Source organism: Macrobrachium nipponense, chromosome 17, assembly GCF_015104395.2.
Source record: "Macrobrachium nipponense isolate FS-2020 chromosome 17, ASM1510439v2, whole genome shotgun sequence".
Lineage (NCBI taxonomy): Eukaryota > Metazoa > Arthropoda > Malacostraca > Decapoda > Palaemonidae > Macrobrachium > Macrobrachium nipponense.
Window position 1 is genome coordinate 7,715,924 of NC_087210.1, and position 26,499 is coordinate 7,742,422.

Genomic DNA, 26,499 nt, shown 5'->3' on the forward strand with positions numbered 1-26,499 from the left:
TTCGGTGGCCGTGTTTATACGCTGTACAGAACACTCGATTGCGGCGAGAATCTTCAGCGTATTTTTTTGTTTAATCTTTAATATCGTTCTGCATGTTCCGTGCACTAAAGCCATTATTTTGAGTGGCATTTGTATCTATCAACATTGGAGTGAAGGCGGATGACCTTTACTCTCTCTCTCTCTCTCTCTCTCTCTCTCTCTCTCTCTCTCTCTCTCTACTTGAAACCGGTGATTTCACTGGGATAGCAAGAGAGCAACCGACATAATTCCACTGTGCGAACAAAGCGTGGATGGAAAATGCTTGCTGTGACGTCACCGGGTCCATGAGGCAGGTTACTGCAGTGGATCTCAACCTTTTTATAAGTCACGCCCCCTCTAGATTTAGAGAGAGAGAGAGAGAGAGAGAGAGAGAGAGAGAGAGAGCGTGGAAAATGCAGCTACACAAAGATACATGGATCCGAACAAGGCAAACTAGAGTAATAGACTATATTAGATTAACGTTATAATGCGATACTTATGAATATAAGTATCTTCATTCTTGTTAAGGGAATAACGACTATAATTAGATAATATTTCATTTTTCTCCAGAGCTGGCCCCCCCCTCCAGCCCACACCCCTGGAAATTGCTGACGCTGTCGCCCCAGGTTGAGAACCACTGAATTAATCTTGCCGTTTGCATGGATGCTTCCATTATCGAAAGTTCACTTCCTATTTATATATTCGTTATCATCTTTTCACTCAGTTTTATTATTTAAATGTAATAAGAGTTCTTGAAATTTTCATCCTGTGAGATGGTGCTGTCCATTTATTCCTTTGTTAGAAATCGACCAATTTCAGGGCCATGTGTTCTAAGAACGCATACATATATAAACGCATGCATCTAGATATGAATGTACTTACACACACACACACACACACACATATATATTATATTATTATATAATATTATGTTTTAATTTATTTATATAATATTATATATATTATATTATTTATTATATTATTATCTATATATATAGATATATATATATATGTCTATTATATATAATATATATATATATATACCTATATGTATATTTATATATATATATATATATAATTATAATATAAATATATATTATATATTAAATGTCTGTGTGACATAAATAGACAGGAAGCGATAGGGAAAGCAGAAGAGTTTCAGACCATCTGAAAATGGGAACTCGAGTTGATTAGGCAAGAGAAGAGAAAGCTCCTTTCTTTTTCGAGAACGAAACATCTAGTTTGAGCTTAGCACGAAAAAAATTCAATTTGAGACGCGTTTGTTCCTTAATTAAAGGCAAAACAGGAATCGGCTGTTCGCCAGATCATTCGCAAATAATGCTGAGATGCAACTCTAAACTAAAACAGTATTTTTTGTCTATTCTTTTTCTCTTTTTTTTTGTGCGGATCAAGTGTGGGAAGTCTTTAATCTAAATATTTAAGTAATGTTTAAGGAATTAAGGAATGGTTCCTTCTTGGGTCCGTGCAGCACGACGATTTCGAGCCACGAAAAATGGCACATGGCAACTCCCGCCTCCTTCGCCTTATGGGTCCCATGGCCGAGAAGTGTCTTGGCCTAGGAGCCCAGAAGACTGGTATACGTATATCAGTATGACTGCCAGGAGTGCGTATAGAGGAACCACGCAGGATATCTGCGCGCATAGCTATGCACGGTTCTCTCGCCGAAACTAGTTCTGGATATTGTAACTCTGTTTCTTCCCATTTCCGTCCAATTCTTCCCGGATATCCGCTGAATTGCATGCAAGCAAATATTTTGTTTATCTCGGTACGCGAAGTTGGGAAAAACCACCGAGGGAGAGTCCCTTGTCAGTGTCTCCACCCGCTGCGATATTTCGTAGCTTTAAGTCTTTCGTGAAGAAAACTTCTTAGTATTTAGTTCTTGTGGATTTAAACTTCATTGTTCTGGGCAGCATTCTCAAGTTCTCTTTGGAGCTCACTGGATGAATCTAGCAATAGCTCAGCTCTCCTAGTTACGTTAGAGGTAAGCGCTAGAACGGAAGAGCTCAGATCACTACTTTAGTAATCGTTGAAGTTACCAGCTGGTTGTGATATTTACGTGTGAAAATGTTGGTTCTCAAATGTTTTTTTTTTATCAGAATCTATATCTTCTCTGTCATAACTATAATACCTTTCATCAACATCTATTTCGTAATTATTGTAAAGTCTATGAACATTAATTATTTTATATCTTTTTTTAAGTCTCCGGACTAGTTTACCATACCCAGTCCCTACGAACAGGGAAGTCCTGTTGCTGAAAGTAGTATAGCGCTCTAGGAGAGAGAGAGAGAGAGAGAGAGAGAGAGAGAGAGAGAGAGAGAGAGATACTTGGACTGGTCTCTTCCACTTTTCTGAAGTAAGTGGGCATGTTATATGTCAATTATTTCAGATTTCTTGAATTTTTTTACCAGAAATGTTGCTCCTTTTGAATTACGGTGGCGTAAATACGTTCATTGAGAGAGAGAGAGAGAGAGAGAGAGAGAGAGAGAGAGAGAGAGAGAGAGAGACTCTTACACCCAGCGACATTTGGCATCTATGAGCCGCGTCGTAGGGCTGCTTACAAGTTTCATTAGTTTTCGCTTGAGGTTTCAATGTAAGACCAAGGTCGAATTCTTGTTTTTGTTTTTTGTTTTTGTTACTTACATCAAAGTCTTTTTCTCTAGTTATTGGTTTAAACTAAATTGAAAGACAGTGATACGACTGGAATATGACAAAAATTACTGAAATGAAAGGCAAACTTATAAGGTGCTGTTTGAACGATCAAGATGGGCGTGTGTGTGACGAGTGTCCTTAAGCCAGCAGGAGAAATACAGTGTGCAGTGAATGTGTCATCTAGGAACCTGCTGTTGCCCTCAGTATTTTATTATCATTCTACAACAATGATTATACATTGAAAGAAAAAGAAGCATGCTAATCAATTACAAAGTTCATTGGTGTACGAGACCTATGAGTGAATTCTCGCGTATCATTTTTTTATGAAATATTAAGTTTAGGTTCACAGAGTATAATTGCAGTGGTCTTCCGTTGCCTAGGGATCGATGTGATGCGTATCTGGTAAATAGGTTTGTTTTCGTTTTTCAACGTCAATTCGAATTCTAAACACTCAAAAGCATAAGTAAACACGGCGCTCGCACGTACGTGATTATTTATAGTCGAACACGCACAAACACATGTAAATACATACATACATACATATATAATATATATATATATATATATACATATATATATATATATATATATATATATATATACTATATATATATATATATATAATGTGTGTCTGAGTGTGATTATGAGCGAGCGCTTGTACGTATGTCAAAAGTTCGTCCAACGTATTATCACATTTTCTCTCAATCTTCTTGTTTTTTTTTTTTTTTTTTTCAACGGGAATTTTCCCCGGTTTTCTAAGATGGTGCAAGAGGTTTAACGCCGTACAGGATGACCTCTTGCATGCTGAGTTTATGAAGAAAATATGAAAGAATTTTCTCGAGTTGTAAGATGCCTAATCTATCTATTCGGGTCGAAAGCAATGCTAAGCTGAGTGATCTTACTGACGATTTTTACTCCGATAAATTTCGAATACTGACCCCAAAACATTATGTTTTTTTTAGGTATCTAACGACTGGCATTGTAAAATATGTGTTGTCCTGGAGAAGAGGATATGTTATAGTTTTCTGTAAAAGAAAACTAATGAGACGGCTATTTGCCGCCCGCTTTTTTTTTCTTTTTTTTTTCCTCCTGCAGATCTTACAAAATACCGGGGCTAGAGGGCTGCAAATTGGTATGTTGATTGCCACCCTCCAATCATCAAACATACCAAAGAGCATCCCTCTAGACTCAGTAGATTATATCTTAATAATGTTAAAGTTGGCCATGAGCGTGCATTTGGCATAGCAGCCACACAGGCCACCTCGGCCGGCTAAAAGTTTCATGGGCCGTGGCAGATAGTTTCATATTTCATACAGTATAATACGTTTCTTCGGCACATTTTTTACTTGTTTTTGTTTGAATACAATGTCACACTCAGTTTTTTCGTCATTTGAGAGTAAAACTGGATGCCAAATATGAACTGGTTATAAACAGAAGAAAAGCAAGGCGTTAAGATTTATATCTAGCCAATTTGTTTTTGAAGACGATGGTCAAGTAATGATTATGTAAAGGTTTTATTTAGCGTACAGCTAAGATTCTCGAATCAATTCAGTGTCAATCATAGTTGATATCTATGCGAGAGTGTCGCTAACATTACAGCAATGAACTCCTGAACATTACATAAGAACAGCAAGTGTTTTTAATTTACAGAATTTAATTTTTTCTATTAACCGCAAGAACATTATATCAAAACTGGAATATATGTGTATATATAAATTCCAGCCTTTGTTGTATCTTCTTGCTATTGATAAAAGAATTCCGCAGTTCGGTAAGCTAGAGACATTCTTGTTCTTCGCCAGTTCTCAGTAACACAGTGATGTTATGTATTTCAAGCTCTGTTATATATATTATACATATATATAAACTTTTACTGGCACTGAACTGAGTTTACAAATCTTTGTAGTATGCTATAAATAATAGATATTTATATATATATATATAAGTATAATATATATATTAATATTATTATATACATATATATTATTATCTATATATATATATATAGTATATATATAATAGTATATATAATATTATAATATAATATAGATACTATATATACATATATACCATATATATATATTATATCTATATTATATACATGATATATAATATATACATAAATATATATTATTATATATATATAATTAATCTATATATATATATGTTGTATGTATATCTGTAGTATTTTATATATGTATATTAGGAATATATATATATATGTATATATATTGTATATATATTTATGTATTATAATATAATATATATAGATATATTATATTAATATATATAGATATATATAATATCGCTATATGATATATAGATATATATATTATCTCTATATATAGATATACTATATATATACATATATAATAATTCATATATAATACATCTTATAGATATGGTATAATAAATAATAATCTATAATATCGTATATATATACATATATAATATATATATATATTATTCTATATATATCTAGATATATATATATATTATATATATTATATATCTTTATAATAATATAATAGTATATATATATATATATAGATAGATATATAATATATTATGTATATATATATCATAGTCTTATGTATATATATATATATATATATATATATTATATTATAGATATATATAATATATATATATATAATAATAATTCGTATATATTATAATATATACTACTCGTAACATATGTATTTTGTGGTATTACCCTTCAAACTTTTGGAAATTTCTTGAGACTGTATCACTCTTCATATTCCAAACGTACCTAATAAAGGCTTTCCCCGTTGCTGACGGTATTGCAGACGTTACCACTAACTTAATACGAACTGAGGAGATCTGTTGCACTTATTAGTCATAGCTCTCTCTATATTCTAATTTTAGTCTGAGTATGGGGTGCATATACATACAATTCAATACATTTATCATATAATAATATATATATATATAGATATATATATATATATATATATGTATATATATATATATATATATATATATATATATATATATATATATATATATATAAGTCATATCACATTTCAGTGATTCATATACATATATCGAGCTACAATGTCCTTTAATATCTAATTCGCTCTACCTCGGAATTAATATATTTTCATATATGCTTAACCGAGGGGGAATTTTTTCTCGATAATAGACTTGCCTGGACCAGGGCGCGAACCCATGGATCCTTTCAAATCCAGGAACGTCAGTGAACTCGCGGTGGTGTAGTAGGTAAAAGCTTCACTGACGTTCCTGGATTTGAAAGGATCCATGGGTTCGCACCCTGGTCCAGGCAAGTCTTATTATCGAGAAAAAATTCCCCCTCGGTTAAGCATATATGAAAAATATATTAATTCCGAGGTAGAGCGAATTAGATATTAAAGGACATTGTAGCTCGATATATATATATATATATATATATATATATATATATATATATATATATATATATATATATATATATATATCCTTAAATCCACGGTAGAAAGAAAGTGAAACAGGGACTTGCAACAAGGGCTTTCGTAATACATTCTACATTTTCAAGTTCAACTACTTTTATATTCAGTGTGAACTTGAAATGTAGAATATACTACCAAAGTACTTGTTCCAAGTCCCTGTTTCACTTACCTTTCTACCGTATATTAAGGTGGATATATATATATATATATATATATATATATATATATATATATATATATATATATATGTGTGTGTGTGTGTGTGTGTGTGTGTGTGTCGTGTGCGTGTAGAATCTACTAGTCATTTTTACCAGATACAAATGAAACTGTAATAGCCACAGTGCCCTATTAACTTCTCCAAGAATTTGAGAAGATAAGAGGGCATTGTGGCTATTACATTATATATATATATATATATATATATATATATATATATATATATATATATATATATATATATATATATATATATATATATATATATATATATATATATATATGTATATGTATATATGCGCGTGGTTGTGCGTGTATTCGTAAAATCAATTTCATTGAGAGGGACTACTTGTACATGGCTCCCTCAAGGAGGTGTTGATGACTTGGGATTTTAATGCAACATATTCCACCCCTTTGAGTACGAGGGAATGCAAAGTAAATGGGTGGTGAGCCTCCTTCAAATCACAGTCGTTAGATCAGTCTATATAATAACAAGTGCAAACTTGGTAGGAGTACGCCCTGCACATGACTGTCCCAGACGGCCTTGAATACTAATGTGTGTCCAAAGCAAAAGGAGTAAATGGCGTTGGCCGTGGGTTGCCCTAGGGGAGTGAAATTCCCCCTAAATGGGAAATGAGACTTCCTATCAGGCCAGACCACACCACTCTTTCATTATTACGTAGTGCTTACAATAAATTAAAATTATAAGTTTTGTAAAACTTAAGTCCGTAATAGGATGTATGTATATTGCTACGTATATACAGGAAGCTTTCACCAACTAGATCCGTAGGCCTTTTCACCCTGAGTAATCTCTTGAGTAGGTGTAGGAAATTATATTCACGATGAAGCATGCAAGTATGAATGAGGCAGTAGCCGTTGCCTTCCCCTGTTGTGCGAAATATGTTAATATTGAAAGTAATGATATATTGAAATGTAATATGTACAGATATGGAGTTTTCTATCTCAGCTACTTCTGCATTAATAAATGCAATATGACTTTTACTACATGAAAAATATACACGAATGACAAGTAAAGCTTATAGATAAACAGCAGACTGACAATGATTTTTTATTAAGATATGTTGTTGCGTTTTGGAAATTTTCTGTAAAAAGAAATATCGTTAAATAGTAAATAAGATTTTGATCTGCAATTTGTTGATATAAAGAGCTTTGCTTTCACTACCCACTCTTACATCAGGTTTCCTTTCTGATGTTGGTGGGATAATAGATGAATTCGTTGTCCAATTATTCTCATGATTATTTAAACAATGATGCATCCGAGAATTTTCATTGTTGGCAAAAGATAATTACGATTTATGTACTGTTGATTTGTGTCTTCCCTTTCATTGTATTTCTTTGTATTGATTTTATCAGTTTCATTTTCATTTTTTTTTTGCTTGTCTTAATACCTGAGTATTTGTTCTACTAGGTCAGAACTTTTATTTTCTATTAGTTTTTCTCTTAGTGCTGGCATCCTGCCAATCATAGAAATTATATCTTACGCAATATTTACATCTTGTTCATATATTGCTATTCTGTAATTGGAACCTTTTCTTTTTCAGTTTTCAGGAGCATTAGAATAATCAGTGCCAACAATGCTCTCACATTTAAAGGTATCACTGGTCATTTGCACCTGGCTTTGTAATGCTGCAGTGTCTACTGTAGAGCATTCGCCGCCTGACATTAAGTCTCTCAACCCTTTTGAATCAACTGGAGGCAGCGGTGTCATTTCAACTGCAGTGTCATCAGAATCAGACATCCCGGTGACAGAGTTCCCAGGTTATGGAAAATATTTCTACCAAACAGGGGTAGCCCAAGAGAATGAGAACCTTCAGAACCTAAAGAATTGTTCCAAAGTACCTGTTGTTACCTCCGCCCCTGTCTTGAGGTGCCCAGATGTTTCGTCATTTAGCCGATATCTCATTCAGGTTTGTTCTTTGAGTTCTCTTTAAATGGAATTACAGACTTTGGTGGCAATGAAATTATATCCTCCTCCTTCATTTACGACATGGTTTCCCTTGGAATTTAGATTATAAAATTTCAGAAGTGTGATCAAGTTTGGAGAGATTTCGGTGCTTTGATATCCATATACATTCCTTGAACTTTTTCAGGGTGACAATGATACTCTGGAAGTTGAAATAGAGTGGGTTGGAGGCGTCTTTTATTTACCACGGGAGCCTGTACATGTTCAGCTTAAGTCTCTCAAGATAAGTGAAGCCAACATAACCTCGTTCAACATTTCATCTGAAACCCAGGTACGAATATTCAAGTTCAATTTGCGAAAAGAGGTTATGTCTTAATTTGCATAGCTTCATCAAATGGGAATTAACATGGCGTTAAAAATAGAAATTAAATGTAACTAACACTGGGATGAAACCCAAAACCTCTTGAATAAGAGACACAGGAACTAACTAACTAGATGGGAAAAGCCAAGTACTAACTGTACCTGACGAGTTATCTGACTACGCTATTCAGCCTACATACCAACAAGTTTCACGCAGCTTCTTAACCTAACAGGGCACACCTGATAAAATATATGTGAAATTAAGACGCCTTAGCATGAAAAATTTAGAAGTAAATTAATCTCAAGTTGGGATTACAATCTAGGCCCCTGGATTGCGGGGCAAGAGCTCAACCAAATAAGCCAAAGCGGTCATATAGGAAGCTGTGATCCAAGTACTTATTGCACTAGAAGATTTACCTGTACAGCTGTACAACTATCAACAAGATTTGGTCAGTACCACAACTCACACATGCCAGAAGATATAGCGTTTTAATCTAGTCCCATATCTGAGTGAATAAGCAGGGGCTATGATGGACACTAGCTCATAACAATGTACGCAATATAGAGATAAGTTTCTCTAATCCAATGGCTCTCAACATTTTTGGCCCATGTACCCTTTCACCATGTGTCAGAATGTCATTCCCCCAACACTTCCAAAAATTGTCTGCCTCAAAAGGTGTATTCCAAATAATATGTACCAATGTTCAAACACAAACGCACAAGCTAGCGGAGAGAAACCCCAGCATGCCTTCTCAGTAATGCGGACCTATGCACACTGTGGTTTGTGTGGTCCTAGAGCCAGTTAGAGCCTGCTAATCTGTGGTCACAATAATACTCTGTATATCATAATCCAAATAGAATTATTAAAAGAAAACATTGAAAGCTGTAATTCGTGTGTACCTAGAGTATCTGGTAATCCATCACCTAAAATTCATAGGTAAATGCAACGGTGATTTCACGTCAAATCTGAAAATTACCTTATTAACAGAAGTGGGTCATTTACTCTGTATAACTGGAGAACGCGTCTAATGAATAGAGGAATATCTTAAGTCTGCCTGACCCGTAAGAGACAATAAAGAATGACTTTGTTATTAAAATATTAGGCCTCGTTTGTGTGTTATGTACAGTATTCCATAAGAGTTTTCCTAGGCACCAACTACGGATTTTATACGGTGGAATTCAAGTAAAATATACTACTGTTAAGTGTTACATGAGACTTATTCATCATGCTTCGTTTTATGCTGAATATCAAATCCTTACTGAGCAATACTTCGTATATTTCACAAAGATGGAGAGATAGTGATATCTAATTTTGATGAAGCTGATGTGTTTATTTCGCTCTCTATTTTCCGCAGATTTTACAGTCTCTGGGAAAGCTGGATCTGAGTGGCAATCCTGACTTCGATGCTCAGTCTCTCGTTAACTTGGGGACATTTGAGTCCCTCACCAACCTGTCCATGAGAGGCTCTGCTCTCAAGACATTAGGTAAGTAACTTGCATTTACCATAGTACGGCTATAAGTACACTATTATGAACGAGTTCACATGACTCCCATTTCATCGTTATCATGAACTTTCGAGCTGTACTTGTGTTGTGAGCTACGAAGCGTCTCACAGACTATCGTTAAACAGAGAGAGGTGTTATATGAGAACACATCATCGACTTTCTTTCATGATCCGAGTTTTGATACCGACAGTTTAGATACAAAAACCCGAACGTCTGTACGTCCTGAGAACCTGGACTTTAATGGCCCAAATCGGTATCAATGCCAGATCTGCACGAGCGTGGTAACAGACACGCACTCACTAACTTGTAAAACATGAAAATAATATATAAGATTGTGTTGGAAAATAAATAGCCAGTGGCAAATCCTTAACTGAAACAGGATGGGACATATTACGGTTCTTTGAAATGAATGTTATCATATTATACGGCGAACTGACAACAGTCAAGCATCGTGACCTCTTAGCATCCCAGATTGAGCTTATATTGTGTTTCGTTGATTAGCAAACTTTAAACTTGAAAACAGTCACCCAAAGCTCTCTTTCCCACCCACTCCACCACGTTCGATCATTACTTCTAGCAATGTTGAAATGGATAACTATCAAAGCTATTAGAGCAAAAAAGGTGTTACAATCAGAGAGAACATCAGGATGTTTCTAGGAAACACAAAGTCTATGCTTGGCCGGTTGGGAGAGCGAGGACATTTGTGTTGGAATTGCAAATGCAGAATGACTTGGTGCATGATAGGAAAGGCAATTTTACTGCGAGACTTGACATGGAAGTGATGGTTAATGATGAAAAGGGAGAAATCTACAGGATGATAAATGTAAAGACACTTTGAGTTGTATGGTTTACAATGATAACTGCTGATGGATGATGATAAAGTTTACAATGATAACTGCAAATGGATGTTGATAAGGTTTACAGCTATAACTGCTGATAGATGTTGATAAGGCTTACAGTGATAACTGCTGATGGATAATGCTAAGGTTTACAACGATAACTGCTAATGGATGTTGATAAGGTTTACCATGATACTGCTGAAGTGGCTGAACTAACTTGGCTGATAGGATGATGCTAAGGTTAGATCAATTGTTATATAAACTGCTACTGTGAATTGGAAGGATTTGAAACTTAAAGGTTTACATTGATAACTGCTGATGGTGTGATGGATGATGCTAAGGTTGGACATTGAAACTGCCTTAATGGATTTTTGATGCTAAGTTGCATGATAACTGCTGATGGTAATGGAGGATGCTAAGGTTTACATTGATAACTGCTGATGGTGATGGATGATGATAAGGTTTACATTGATAACTGCTGATGGATGTTGATAAGGTTTACAGTGATAGCTGCTGCTGGAAGTCGATAAGGTTTAGTGATAACGGGTGATGGATGTTGATAAGGTTTACAGTGATAACTGCTGATAGATGTTGATAAGGTTTACAGTGATAACTGCTGATAGATGTTGATAAGGTTTACAGTGATAACTGCTGATAGATGTTGATAAGGTTTACAGTGATAACTGCTGATAGATGTTGATAAGGTTTACAGTGATAACTGCTGATAGATGTTGATAAAGTTTACAGTGATAACTACTGACAGATGTTGATAAGGTTTACAGTGATAACTGCTGATAGATGTTGATAAGGTTTACAGTGATAACTGCTGCTGGATGTTGATAAAGTTTACAGTGATAACTGCTGATAGATGTTGATAAGGTTTACAGTGATAACTGCTGCTGGATGTTGATAAAGTTTACATTGATAACTGCTGATGGATGTTGATAAGGTTTACAGTGATAACTGCTGATAGATGTTGATAAGGTTTACAGTGATAACTGCTGATGTATGTTGATATGGTTTACAGTGATAACTGCTGATAGATGTTGATAAGGTTTACAGCGATAACTGCTGATGGATGCTGATATAGTTTACAATGATAACTGCTGATGGATGTTGATATGGTTTACAGTGATAACTGATGATGGATGTTGATAAGGTTTACAGTGATAACAGGTGATGGATGTTGATATAGTTTACAATGATAACTGCTGATGGATGTTGATATGGTTAACAGTGATAACTGATGATGGATGTTGATAGGGTTTACAGTGATAACAGGTGATGGATGTTGATATGGTTCACAGTGATAACAGGTGATGGATGTTGATAAGGTTTATAGTGATAACTGCTGATGGATGTTGATAGGGTTTACAGTGATAACAGCTGATGGATGTTGATGAGGTTTACAGCGATAACTGCTGATAGATATTGATAAGGTTTACATTGATAACTGCTGATGGATGTTGATAAGGTTTACAGCGATAACTGATGATGGATGTTGATAAGGTTTACAGTGATAATGGGTGATGGATGTTGATGAGGTTTACAGCGATAACTTCTGATAGATGTTGCTGAGGTTTACCGTGATAACTGCTGATGGATGTGATAACTGCTGCTGGATGTTAATAAGGTTTACAGCGATAACTGCTGATGGATGTTGATAACGTTTACAGTGATAACTGCTGATGGATGTTGATAATGTTTACAGCAATAACTGCTGATGGATGTTGATAAGGTTTACAGCGATAACTGCTGATGGATGTTGATAACGTTTACAGTGATAACTGCTGATGGATGTTGATAATGTTTACAGCAATAACTGCTGCTGGATGTTGATAAGGTTTACAGCGATAACTGCTGATGGATGTTGATAACGTTTACAGTGATAACTGCTGATGGATGTTGATAATGTTTACAGCAATAACTGCTGCTGGATGTTGATAAGGTTTACAGCGATAACTGCTGATGGATGTTGATAACGTTTACAATGATAACTGCTGATGGATGTTGATAATGTTTACAGCGATAACTGCTGATGGATGTTGATAAGGTTTACAGTGATAACTGCTGATAGATGTTGATAAAGTTTACAGTGATAACTGCTGATAGATGTTGATAAGGTTTACAGTGATCACTGCTGATAGATGTTGATAAGGTTTACAGTGATAACGAGTGATGGATGTTGATAATGTTTACAGTGATAACAGGTGATGTATGTTGATAAGGTTTACAGTGATAACTACTGATAGATGTTGATAAGGTTTACAGCGATAACTGCTGATATATGTTGATAAGGTTTACAGCGATAACTGCCGATAGATGTTGATAAGGTTTACAGCAATAACTGCTGATAGATGTTGATAAGGTTTACAGTGATAACTGCTGATAGATGTTGATAAGGTTTATAGTGATAACTGCTGATAGATGTTGATAAGGTTTATAGTGATAACTGTTGATAGATGTTGATAAGGTTTATAGTGATAACTGCTGATAGATGTTGATAAGGTTTATAGTGATAACTGCTGATGGATAATGCTAAGGTTTACATCAATAACTGCTGCTGGATGTTGATAAGGTTTACAGTGATAACTGCTGATGGATGTTGATAAGGTTTACATTGATAATTGCTGATGGATAATGCTAAGGTTTACATTGACAACTGCTGATGGATGTCGATATGGTTTACAGTGATAACTGATGATGGATGTTGATAAGGTTTACATTGATAATTGCTGATGGATAATGCTAAGGTTTACATTGACAACTGCTGATGGGTGTTGATATGGTTTACAGTGATAACTGATGATGGATGTTGATAAGGTTTACAGTGATAACTGATGATGGATGTTGATAAGGTTTACAGTGATAACTGATGATGGATGTTGATAAGGTTTACAGTGATAACTGATGATGGATGTTGATAAGGTTTACAGTGGTAACGGGTGATGGATGTTGATAAGGTTTACAGTGGTAACGGGTGATGGATGTTGATAAGGTTTACAGTGATAACTGTTGATGAATGTTGCTAAGGTTTACAGTGATAATTACTGATGGATGCAGATGTAGTTTACAGTGATAACTGCTGATGGATGCACCTGCAATTGGGTGACTGTCGAGGATTTGTTAGCCATGATTTGATTAAGAAAAGTATCCAATTTAATGGTTGTTGGAAAGAAACCTTCTCTAAATAAAGGGTAAAAGTCGAAGGAGGGACTTCCAGTATGAAAAATTCATGACTTTAACACAATCATCAATTGACTGACTAACTGATTGTAAGTTACCTGTCTTCACGAATATCTTAGTAAACAAATGTAAAGTTTTGTAATTACATGTACATAGTATACATGTATATAGTTGTATAACTGATTCACGAAGATCTGGAACACGATGACTGTGGGCCTTTCAATACACGGCCTGCTAGTAGAGGACCGTGTGTCGAAAGGCCTAGCAACCACTCCGTTGTTTAACTTTTCCTTTGTGGCATTTGCCTTTATTTATAATCATACTTATATCTGTTGTTCTGTTATTAATAACATTCATTTCTATTTTGTCTTTGCTTTTGTCACTCACAAATCTCCAGCCTCCCGTCTCATAGTTCGCATCCACTCTTCTGGCGCCCACAGGAGCCTAGCTGTCACTGTCATATATCACTCTCTAAGGCACTGGTTCTCAACCAGGGGGGAATTCCCCTTAATGGGGAACTTCAGTTTCAGGGGTGTGAAATATGACCACAGACTGGCAGGCTCAAACTGGCTCTAGGACTACACAAAACGCAGTGTGCAAAAGTCTGCATTACCGAGAGGTCACGCTGAGCTTTTCTCTGCTAGCTTGAGTGCTAGAAGATTGTTGCATATTATTTGTAATGTACCTTTTGAGGCAGACAATTTTGGGAAGGGGGTGTGGATGTCTTTCTTGACATATAGTGAAAAGGTTGAGAACCACTTTTCTATGGGATGGTGCAAACTAATTCTGTCTATTTGTGGAACTTCCGTCATTTAAAACATAGGACAATTTTTCAACTCCTGCAGTGCGATTCCTTATGAATTTTAACCCACCTATTGCTTCATTTGTCAACTTTATTTTTGCATTAATTGCAATTCAAAAGAATCTGTATTGGATGTCGTAGTCTCTAAATATTTGAAACATTTAACTTAACCCCTTCAACCATTTCATCAGCTCCCTTTAGATCAGTGGTACCTTTCCAAAATTGTCTGCCTCAAAAGGTGCACTACAAATAATACCCAACAAAATACTAACACAACAACACAAGCTTAGAGAGAGAGAAAGCCCTGTGTATCCTCTCAGTAGTGCGAACTTATGCACACTGCGTTTTGTGTGGTCTTAGTGCCAGTTTGAGTCTGCCAATCTGTGGTCACAACTCCCCTCGAAACTCTGAAAGTCCTCTCTAGGGGGGAATTCCCCCGGCTGAGAACCCCTGCTCGAGATGCATGATGATGCATTGCGTTAAGAAAATTTTGTCAGTGTTGTGGTATTTTGGTGACAAACAGCATCTATGTATTTTAAATATGTCAACTTTCTATCGTTATTCCAGTCTAACCGATTTCCACTTCATAATACCACATGGACAATAACTTTGCACGGGTAGTCTCAACTAGTCGCAATTTTTGCTTTGGTGGATAACAACAGAGTTGATTTGCTCTGACCTTGCATGTGCGTGAGATATTTTTATAATAAAATATGCCATGCGTAAACAGATCATGAAATGAACCGCACATTCTCTCTCTCTCTCTCTCTCTCTCTCTCTCTCTCTCTCTTCTCTCTCTCTCTCTCTCTCTCTCTTAAATTAATTGTTTTAATTTTTTCTTCCAGATGGCCAATTACCGTATCTTCTGCAACACTTCCCTAGACTGGAGTATCTGGATTTGTCTCTTTGCGAGATAGGTCACAGCAATAGTTCGGCTAATTTCACTCCTAATACGGTAATTGCGTTTTTCTCTCATTTCCTTTACTCGTATCAGAGATCGTATCGGAGATCGCAAGAAAGGATGAGGGAGCATTTTGATACCCTCCTACGGGCCCCCATCATACCACCCTAAAAAAATTATCACATGATCGTAAAAGCATAGAATGATACATTTTTTAAGGTTTTCTATACATTTTACGGCTTGCATTTACGTAGCTGCGTGAATGCGCGTATTTTTCCTAGTGTAATAATTCCATAAAGTTATATTGCAATTCTAATTTACTCTGACAATTATGTTCCTTTGTTGAATTTCAGTTCGCACTTTCGGAAAAATTACCAAAAATTAAAGTGTAGATCTTTTATTTACTTCATTTTTTTTATTTAATTTTCCAGTGGTAATAATTAGGATGACGTTAACATTAAGAGAGTGCCGATGATAACAAGTTAGCATACAAAGCGCGGAGGCGGTGTTTATATAGATGTTAAAATACATAAATGGAATAGATTTGCTCGGTAAAAACTAGGTCTATCCATTGTTTTGTTTTGATTAGAGCTGCAGTACAAAGCAGAGTAGGAAAAGCTACTTCACCTGACGAGTTAACCTTTCAGATGCTTTCAAATTCTAAATGGAGTGTTGGCCAAGTCAAGAAGTACATATTTGAGTAGCTTTGGCTACCGGTTAAAGGATCTTTCCCCGCTACCGACCCCAAGGGTTTTTACCCGTTATATATCCACCTTTGCGGTGTGTTTAGTACAAGGCCGTTGGGAATAACCGTAAAAATTAAACAGAACACTGTAAATATCATAGAGATAATAAACCCCAAGTAACATTAGTCCTAAATAACGACCACCAAAAACAGTTGAGGGTCAGTCTCTAGGAAAGACCCGGTTGACTTGGCTAAAGCATTCTGGGAAAATCGCCATTGACACCTAGAGCATTTAGATTGTTGAACCACGACCAGTCCCCTTTCATTGTTTGGTCGGTGGAAATCAAGTAACGTCACACTTGTAAAGGGCATTCAATACCTTTCAACATAATTCATCAACTGGCAACTTTCCGTCTAACTCTGCTGAACAGTCATGAAAGCTTGACTTGACTACTTCGGGGAACTGTGCTTTGAGCAGCATTAGTAATATCAGGCTGTCCACAGTAGGTAAACTTTGACGGACGTTTTATATAAAGGAATTCAAACTCCATTTTGAGAAATTTGAACAGAAATATACATCGATGATTACTTTTCGAGAATTTGAATTGGAAAAATGTAAGGAAAATCAACTGTTTTCAAGTAAAACCCTTGTAATTCTTGCCCCTTTCTCTCTCTCTCTCTCTCTCTTTTATGTATGTATATATATATATATATATATATATATATATATATATATATATATATATATATATATATATATACACACACATATATGTGTGTGTATATATATATATATATATATATATATATATATATATATATATATATATATATATATATATATATATATATATATATATATATATATATATATATATGTAAATACGTTCTTCTGTTAAAACAGGATGCGTCTCAGTCTCAAGTATAAAAGGTCCATTAAAACCCTTATCAAGCAGTGCTTGATAAGGGTGGAAGTGAGTCTACCGAAATTTAGACCTTAACTTTAAACCAGAGTGATTTAATTGCCCTTTTATACTTATATATATATATATATATATATATATATATATATAATATATATATATATGTATATATATATATATATATATATATATATATATATATATATATATATATATATACTCTGAATTTTTCATCACACCACCGTGATTCATATGCATGCATTAAGCTATAAATTTTCTTTAATATCCTATTCGTTCTACTTCGGAATTAATATATTTTCATATATGTTAATCGAACGGGAATTTTTTAGTTAATAATAATTTCGTCCTCTCGTGGACTCGAACCAGCCGTGGGGACAGACAGACGAGAAATCAGAACTTCAGTGACATTACCGACTCGGCCAACAACGAGTCGGTAATGTTACTGGAGTTCTGATTTCTCCTCTGTCCGCTGGTTCAAATCCACGAGAGGACGAAATTATTATCAATTAAAAAATCTCTGTTCGGTTAACATATATGAAAATATATTAATTCTGATGTAGAGCACGAACGAATTGGATATTAAAGGACATTTATAGCTCAATGGATGTATATTGAACACGGTGATGTGATAAGAATTAATATATACGCATATATAAATGTGTAAATATATAGATATAATATATATAGATATAACATATATATATATATATATAATATATATATATATATATATTATATATATAATAAAAATCTTACTTTTTTTTCTCCTTGTCAGGGTGTTGAGAGGCGAATTTGCCCTTGAAAATGAATTCCAATGCCAAGACATCAGCTGATTGATTAGTTGATGACGTGAGATGCCCATAGGGTTTTTTTTTAGAAAAGAGATTTTCTTTCTCTTGAATGAAGAGAAAAGGAAATGAAATGCATGGGATGTGCGTAAGTTTTCCTTATGCTTTGGAAGTCACAAATATAATGGGGACACAGAGATTATTTTTTTTTATTGTGTTGGAGGGATTACTTTAAAATGCCGGTGATTGGCGTCGAATGGTGTTGATTTTGGGTGTGGCAATGGTGGTGTATACTGTGGGTTTGGCAATACTAGCGTATGCTAGGGGAATTGCATCCTTACTTGAGCTCTTTGCAAGAGAATTATTACTATGGAGAATTATTATTATTATTAATAATTGTTATTAGTACTTGAGATATTTTACGGGAGGGTTACTTAAGTATAATTATCATTACTTGAGATATTTTACGAGAAGTTTGAGATTTTTCATGGGAGATTATTTTATAATTATTACAGCTAATTATATTATGGAGAATTATTACAATGAATTATGGGAGAACTTTTGTGGTTAATTATATATTGAGTTTTTATCACTTTGGAGAATATTTCAGTAATTCATGAGTGATGAGTGAATTTTTGGAGAATGGACAAGCATTAACATTGGTGATGTTTTTTGTACTAATACTAGTGGTTTTGATGATAGCAATTTTGGTGGTTCCGCTGATAATGATACTTCTGATACTGATTTTTTTTATTTACTAATACGTGGGTGCTGTAATGCTATCAAGGGTGGTGAAATCTTTTTTGAATTTGGGAGGAACTAACAACACATTATTTTTGTTTTTCTTTTTTATGAGTTCAGCAGATAATTGCTTGACATACGTGAGTCACGGGGGATAGTTAACAATGCCGTTGATTTTTCTTTTTCCCTTTTTGGAAGTTAGCCATTGCTGACACAAGTTTTTTTTTTTATCATGGGTGAATTTGAATTTATTTTTTCTCTCCAGTTTGTGTGAATATTTTTTTTCAATATCTCAGTTCGTGACTTAGAGTCATTGTTCGGGAACGTGCTTGTGTTTTCAGTTGTTTGATGCTGCAGAGAAATATATGGGAGAATTTTTGCATTTTTTTTTAATGCATACGTAAAGCACTACATTTTGTTTTGCTGGATATTTATGTTCCAGAAATTGTGAGTTTTCTTGCGCAATACCTTTGTTGTATTTGTGACAATTTTGCCAGAGATAGGAATCTTGGCTAAGTTTTCTAATGGCCTATGTCGTGCTGCATGTGGAGAAGTCTTGGCTTAAGACACTTTGAATTTGGAATTCTGTTATAATGAGTTGTGGCATATTGGTGATTTTTTCTAGAATTTCCTAGACAATTTTATTTGCCGAGTTTTTGCCCTTTTTCAGCAGTTATGCTAAGGAGAGAGTTTATAGTTTTTGACTATAACATTGAGTTATTCTCTGGAGAATTGGAGGTATATTATTTTGGAGTTATAATTTGAGATATAATATATTGGAGATATATTTTTGGCCATTTGATATTTGCCTATGGTGGTGAGAGCTATGTTTAGTTCAATTTTTTTTTTTTTTTTTTTTTTTTTTTTTTTTTTTTTTTTTTTTTTTTTTTTTTTTGCAGCTATCTTTGTTGCAAATGGAGACACATTTTTGGAGATATATTGTGAGTTGGTCAACTGGATGCTTTGAGTACATATTTTTTTGGAGATGGGATTTCATTTTTTATTATCCTGCTTGGAGATATATTTCTTTGGAGCCTTGTTTTATTCCACATGGAGTTATTGGTGAAATACAGGTAAATATTTTTTTTTATTTGCCGAAATAGAGGTGAATATTTTTTATTCCTGGAGTGGTGGTTTTTTTTATTAACATGTGGCTATCGGAGAAATAAGAGGGAATATGGTGTGGGTGTGGTTACTAATTACATGGAGGAAATATTTTATCACCGGAGTGGTTTTATTATTAATATGGTGAAATATATATACGGAGGTGGGATTAATCTTTGGCGGGTGACCTTTTTTGTGGTTATGATTTTTTAATTTAATTTCTCTGGGAGTTTTTTTTTCGAGCCAAGAGAAGATTTCTGTGGTTCTTTCTTTTTGGTTTCATGATTAATTGGAGGCGAGTGGCATTACTGCATTGTGGTCCTATGGAGATATTATTTTTGGTGGCATATAATTACTGCATTACGAGTCCTATGGAGATGTACATTTTTTATGTTCACAAGTGTGTTATTTTTGGAGGCATATAATTGCTGCATTACGAGTTTATCGTTGTTTTTTTTTATCCCGAATAGGTGATAATTTTTTTTCATATAATTGGGCAGTGTCATGTGAGAGCTACGTCTTTGAACAGCCTAGTCATATTCTGGAGTTAATTTTGTGAAATGTGCTTACTTCGTGTCAGTACAGATCATTTTTCTTGAGAATCATGAGTTTCCGAACTTGCGTGTCTGACTAGACATTTTTTGTGCTGCTGTTTGAGCACTCGTCCGGAGGTGGATTTTCTGCTGACAACCGTTGCGATGAGTCGATGAGTCCTGTGTGCTGATTCCTTTCCTTTAGTGGTGATTGCTCAGAGTTTTTGCAATATCTGGAAATGTTGACAATAGCATTTCACGAAAGTGCATGGGTAAGAGTTTGCTTTCTGGCCGTGTCGGTCGATGAGAGTTTCGATGTCGAAAATTCCGTAGCTATTCATGGGGCATTTCTTGGGGAAAAACGCGGGATTATGTATATTATGCATATATTATGTGCTTTGTGATGGGAGAAGTTTACTTGTGATTATCTTTTTTTTATTTTCTTCCTTTTCCTACGAGAGATGTAATTGGGGATTGAGTTTTAAGTAGCATTTCTTTTTGGACGGGAGATGTAATTTGTCGGGGTTGTGATTTACATAAATGGGAGTTTGACATTAAGTCTCATTGTAATTAATTATATGAGCATTAAAGGGTTTTTGCTATTAAACATTGGAGATTTTTACTGATTTTGTGAGTTGTTCAAATATCAGAGCTTGGGAGAACATTTTTTATTTTTGGGTCTAGGCTTGTTACGTGATTTTTTTTCTTGGGCTCATTATCTTTTTTCCTTTTTTTTTTTACTTGTGGGAACATTCGAGTTTGAAATGTGAGTGCAGAAGTCCGTGGAGTTACTGTGAGTTCTGAGTTGTGTGTGCTGATGTATGAATTTGGAGAATTGAGTTAGAGAACTTGAAATTTTTTTTTCTTTGCGAGTTGTGATAATGACTTGTGATTTAGTAGTCGTATTGAAAGGAGTTAATTGGGAGACGTTCAGTTGGTATTTCTGACTTTTTTTTGAGGTCATTGTTTGATAGAAGTAGTATGTCTGGGGTTAATTCTTTTTTTGATTGACCGATGACTTGACTGACATACATAAACACCAAAAAAGTCGTTCCCCAATGCTAGCAAGACGTCCACCAGCCGTGCAGAGATTGCTGTCGTTTATCCAGGGTGATTACGAGAGTTTCTACGAGTCTACAGAGTTCTACAGCGCTTTTGGGTCTACAAAGCCGTTAGGAGTCTTCTACAGTTAGGGAGGCATTCCGTCTTCCTACAGCTATCTACAGTCCGTGCTGCCAGTTGCAGACAAAGAGGGATATTCAAGAATCCAAAATGAGAGAAAATGCGTCTAGTGTCATTGGAGATGAAGCGTGATAAGACTTTACTTTATAATGCCAGAGACGTGCAGTTATTATTATTTATGTTTTGATCCGGCCAATGTTTATTATGTTATATAAGCTGTTTTGTTTGACCATTTGCCAGGCAGGTGCTAGCAATTTTTGGTGGCTGAGCTTCTGTGACAGGGGTTATAATTTATGATATATTAATATGCCAATGTGATGCGCTGTGACCTTTTTGGAATGCACAGGCTACCCATAGAACAGAGCCGAAGCAACGACCTGAGGAAGCTGATAAATCATTTCTGATGCATAGTTTAAGCGGGTCAATGCTCACGAGTTCATGGGTCTTTTCAAAGTGCCTGTGGGAAACTGGTTGTAGCAGTAATGTGGGGAGTTGTCGAAGTGTGCATTCATATGTACGTGTGCGCCTCTTCCATTGATAATGGTATCATTAGCCAAGTCTATGGGGAAAACTTTCAGAGACGTCCATGAGAGAAAGGCAGAATGCTGGGGATAGCTCTTCGAAAGTTTATTTGTTTCTGTGCGTAATATTCTGAGCTGGAGATGGGTAAGTGTACCTTACTTTAGCCAAAGGGATGGCTTGTTACACATTGTAAGAATGTTTAGTCTTTAACTTTGTCTTTAAACTTATGTGTGCTCTGTCTTTGTAACAGACGATTCTAGCGAAGGAACTAAGAGTTCTGGCAAGGGGGGACCGAGAGTCCCGTACGGGTGGAGAGATTGGTGTGACAAATTACTGATATAGACATTTACATAATGGGGGAGTTAACTGAGTTAGTTAGCCTGTGAGACTTGGATTATTATCTTTCCATTGTTAAATAAATGTTATGTTTTTTCCATATCTTTGTCTCTCATTTGATGACCTGTTAGAATGGGGAGAGAGAGAGAGAGAGCGGTCGCTGAAAGAGAGAGAGAGAGGGGGGGGGCGGTTTACGAGTCGAGAGAGAGAGAAAGAGATTGAGTGTATCAGTTTGCCTACCGCTTTGGTTTCACACATACCAAATATATATATATATATATATATATATATATATATATATATATATATATATATATATATATATAAGTATACACAGAATCATATTTATAACTATTTCAGGTTTTACCGTCCCTGAGACACCTTGACCTTAGTGGCAATCCTGACTTCAACGCTCAGGTTCTTGTTGGTCTGGGAAAGATGGATTCGGTCACACATCTTTCCATGAGTGGCTCTGCCATTAAAACACTGCGTAAGTAGCTTCAATCTCATTTTGTGAATAGTGCAACATTACACTTTTGTGCTTATCAGGATCATAATAATAATAATAATAATAATAATAATGGAGAAGCAAATCCACAGTTATGTAAATGTACATGTTTAAATTTAAAACTTTAAGGATAGCTTTCGGGAATCTGTTCGGTTCCCTTTATAGTAATAATAATAATAATAATAATAATAATAATAATAATAATAATAATAATTCTTTATTAAAAGTAATGGCTACTTCAGCAGCGTTACGCTTGTAGAGGCTCTTCTCTATTTTTCGAATAGCGACTTTTCCAGCACTACTTAAGCAGGCTAGTAGAGCACTCATGGAGATCATTCCTAAAATGCAGGGGCAAGATCAGTGCATATATTCTTATATTTCAATTTCAATAGATAAACTATGATAGCATAGTCATAACAAAGTCATTAACGGTTTCCGAGTACCACCGAAAAAGCCGCTATTCGAAAAATAGAGAAAAATCTCTACAAGCGTAATGCTGCTGAAGTAGCCATTACTTTTAATGAAGTATGCTTGAGAGAGGGTCTGCTTCCTGAGTACAATATCAATAATAATAATAACAATTATAATAGCAGTGACAAAACGATTGTGGCTAATTTGGTCAGCATCCGTGTTGTTTTAATTTTCTTTAATAAAAGCTGAATCCCAGCTTATAACTAATGTTTGTTAATGTATCTTCAATGACTAAAAGATGAAGCCTACACCTCTCTCTTTCCACACTAATTGATTTTATTCTTTTTTCAGATGACCAACTACCAAACCTACTACAAAACTTACCAAAACTGGAGGACCTGGATTTGTCTTATTGTGGACTAAGGCATCATGATGATCCGGATATTTTCTCATCCAAAACGGTAAAAAAAAAAAATCTTTATATCTCCTTTATAACCAGATATACATAGTATGAAACTTTTGTAGTCATGCAAGTATCCTTATTTGCATCATACAAAAAGACAAGTGAACGTTTTGACTAATGAAAAAGTATGCAATTATCTATATTGATAATTCATGTTTTTTTTTCTTTTACTTCAGACAAGTCTAGGTATATTCAGGCCCTCTTGCTGTCTGCCAGTTTTAAGAGAGCATTACTCTGTGAAACATTAACACTTAGATATATTTTACAGCTCGTTTTACGAAACGATGATCTCATTATGAATAAGATAATGGTAATTCATCAAACAAAATAAAGATATTGTGATTTTAAATATATTATGAATTTAAACATTGGTACTTTAATTCATATTTTTAACAAATCTGTTTTCCCTCTCCCGAAAAGCAATAAAGCATTCATTCTTAAGGACTTCAAAGTAGTCCTCATTCTTCCATCAGGATAAGGTCGTTCGTTTTTATTTTTCTATAAGTGATGCGCCAAATGTCAGCTACATTCAGTACCAATACATTTTTTCCACGCCAAGAAATTAACAGGAGCGCATCAAGAAATCAAGAAGTGTGTGTGTGTGTGTGTGTGTGTGTGTGTATTCTCAATTGTCATATGATATTGTATCATATAATATTATACTTTCTTCCGCAGATGGTGCGTTCTTTGAAGGCGCTGCATCTGAACGGAAATCCGGACTTCAACGCTCAAGTTCTCGTTAAACTCGGAAGACTCGAGTCGTTGACTCTGCTCTCCATGAGTGGCACTGCTGTCAAAACGCTAGGTGAGTAGAGACAGAGAGAGAATAATATAGGATTTAGGCCCAAGACTAAGCGCTGGGACCTAGGAGGTCATTCAGCGCTGAAACGGAAATTGACGGTCAAGAGGTTTGAAAGATGTATGTAACAAGAGAGAAAAACCTCAAAGCAGTTGCACCATGAATCAATTGTTAGGTGAGGGTGGAAAGTAAGATGGAAGAAAGAGAATATGAACAGCGGTAGAATAAAAGGAACGAAAGGGGGCTGCAGTTAAGGGCCAAAGGGACGCTACAGAGAACCTTAAGTAATGCCTACAATGCACCGCATGAGGTGCACTGATGACACTAACCCCCAACAGTGACTATACTCGTTTTTTTTTTCCATCTGTCCACCCGCCTGTAGTGTTTGCGTATGGTAACACTGCGTCCCGGGCTTTAGATAGTTACATTCAGCTTACATTCAACAATTATAATAATATCCTATTTCGAATATTGACGGTGTAATTCGCATACAGTAAATTATTAAAACACTTTTCAGTTGCAAATGTACGCCAAGATATCCTTTTATTTTCCTAAAACTTACACATCGCGTAACTATCTAAAGATCGGGACACAGTGTTACCATACGCAAACACCACAGGCGGGTGGACAGATGGAAAAAACAGAGTATAGGTAAGTAACATTCAAAATCGTTTGTAAATTCTCTCATTTCGAATGATTCTGTTTCTATATAGTTATCATGAAATTCAAGATCCAAGTATACACGCCATTCAACTACAGCTTAACTAATAAATAGTCAAAATTCCAGTTACCGTTACACGTGATGTAAAATAGCTCTTCGTAAGATTCTCTCTGCTGGTATGATGATAGGACATTTGCGTCAGTACTTTTATTGATCTTGACAACAATAGTCCAACGAATAGTTCTAGTTGGTTTCTTTCTGTGTCTAGTTTTGTTAAATTCGTTGGTCCTGTTATCTTTTCCTTTTAGTTATACAACTATACCGAGAGGTTCGTCATCAAATCAGTAGTGTTTTGTGTCCTGTTAAGATTGTATCAAAATTTCAATACAGACAAGTTACGTTCCGAATGGCTGTTCGTATCCTGATTTGTTAGTAAGTTCAACTTTATATACGCAAAGTCAATACGTATATAGTACTATTTATGTTTTTCCATACTAAAACACAGTACTGTAGCTGGTTCACTTAAGGTAGATTCTTGGGTGTACCCTGCGCCTATAAGACGTTGGTCTGGTGGCCAATCAGCGGCCTCCAAACAAACGTCTCGTAAGCATAGGGCTCATCCAAGAATCTACCTTAAGTGAACCAACTATAGTACTTTACTGTATTCTAGAGAGCATGTTACTAATATGAATGATACATAAAACCTAAATTCATTAGGTAAATTATGACAATAATAATACAGTGTTCGGACTTCTGAAAGTTCTTAAGTTAAAAGTTCGCAAGTAGAGGAGCGTCCTTATTTCTAAATAATAAAAAAAAAAACGTGATGCCTTCTACAAAAGTAAGCCAGACAGAACCGAGATCACTGACGGCAGTGACCGCGAGAGCATCAACTAATATATTCATGGTAAATCGGTTTTTCGGAATCGGGAA

General features: G+C 35.1%; 1 protein-coding gene across 1 annotated transcript in view; it reads left to right on the forward strand.

The window, feature by feature from the left end:
* Positions 1 to 1,609: 1,609 nt before the first annotated feature.
* LOC135196138 (toll-like receptor 2) overlaps positions 1,610 to 26,499 on the forward strand; it is a 74,704-nt gene continuing 49,814 nt past the window's right edge. The window contains exons 1-8 of the mRNA XM_064222679.1: positions 1,610 to 2,020; positions 7,934 to 8,299; positions 8,483 to 8,626; positions 10,011 to 10,140; positions 15,834 to 15,943; positions 23,085 to 23,214; positions 23,995 to 24,104; positions 24,782 to 24,911. Of these exons, the coding sequence (XP_064078749.1) occupies positions 7,967 to 8,299; positions 8,483 to 8,626; positions 10,011 to 10,140; positions 15,834 to 15,943; positions 23,085 to 23,214; positions 23,995 to 24,104; positions 24,782 to 24,911 (1,087 nt within the window). The 5' untranslated portion in view covers positions 1,610 to 2,020; positions 7,934 to 7,966. The remainder of the gene's footprint in view (positions 2,021 to 7,933; positions 8,300 to 8,482; positions 8,627 to 10,010; positions 10,141 to 15,833; positions 15,944 to 23,084; positions 23,215 to 23,994; positions 24,105 to 24,781; positions 24,912 to 26,499) is intronic.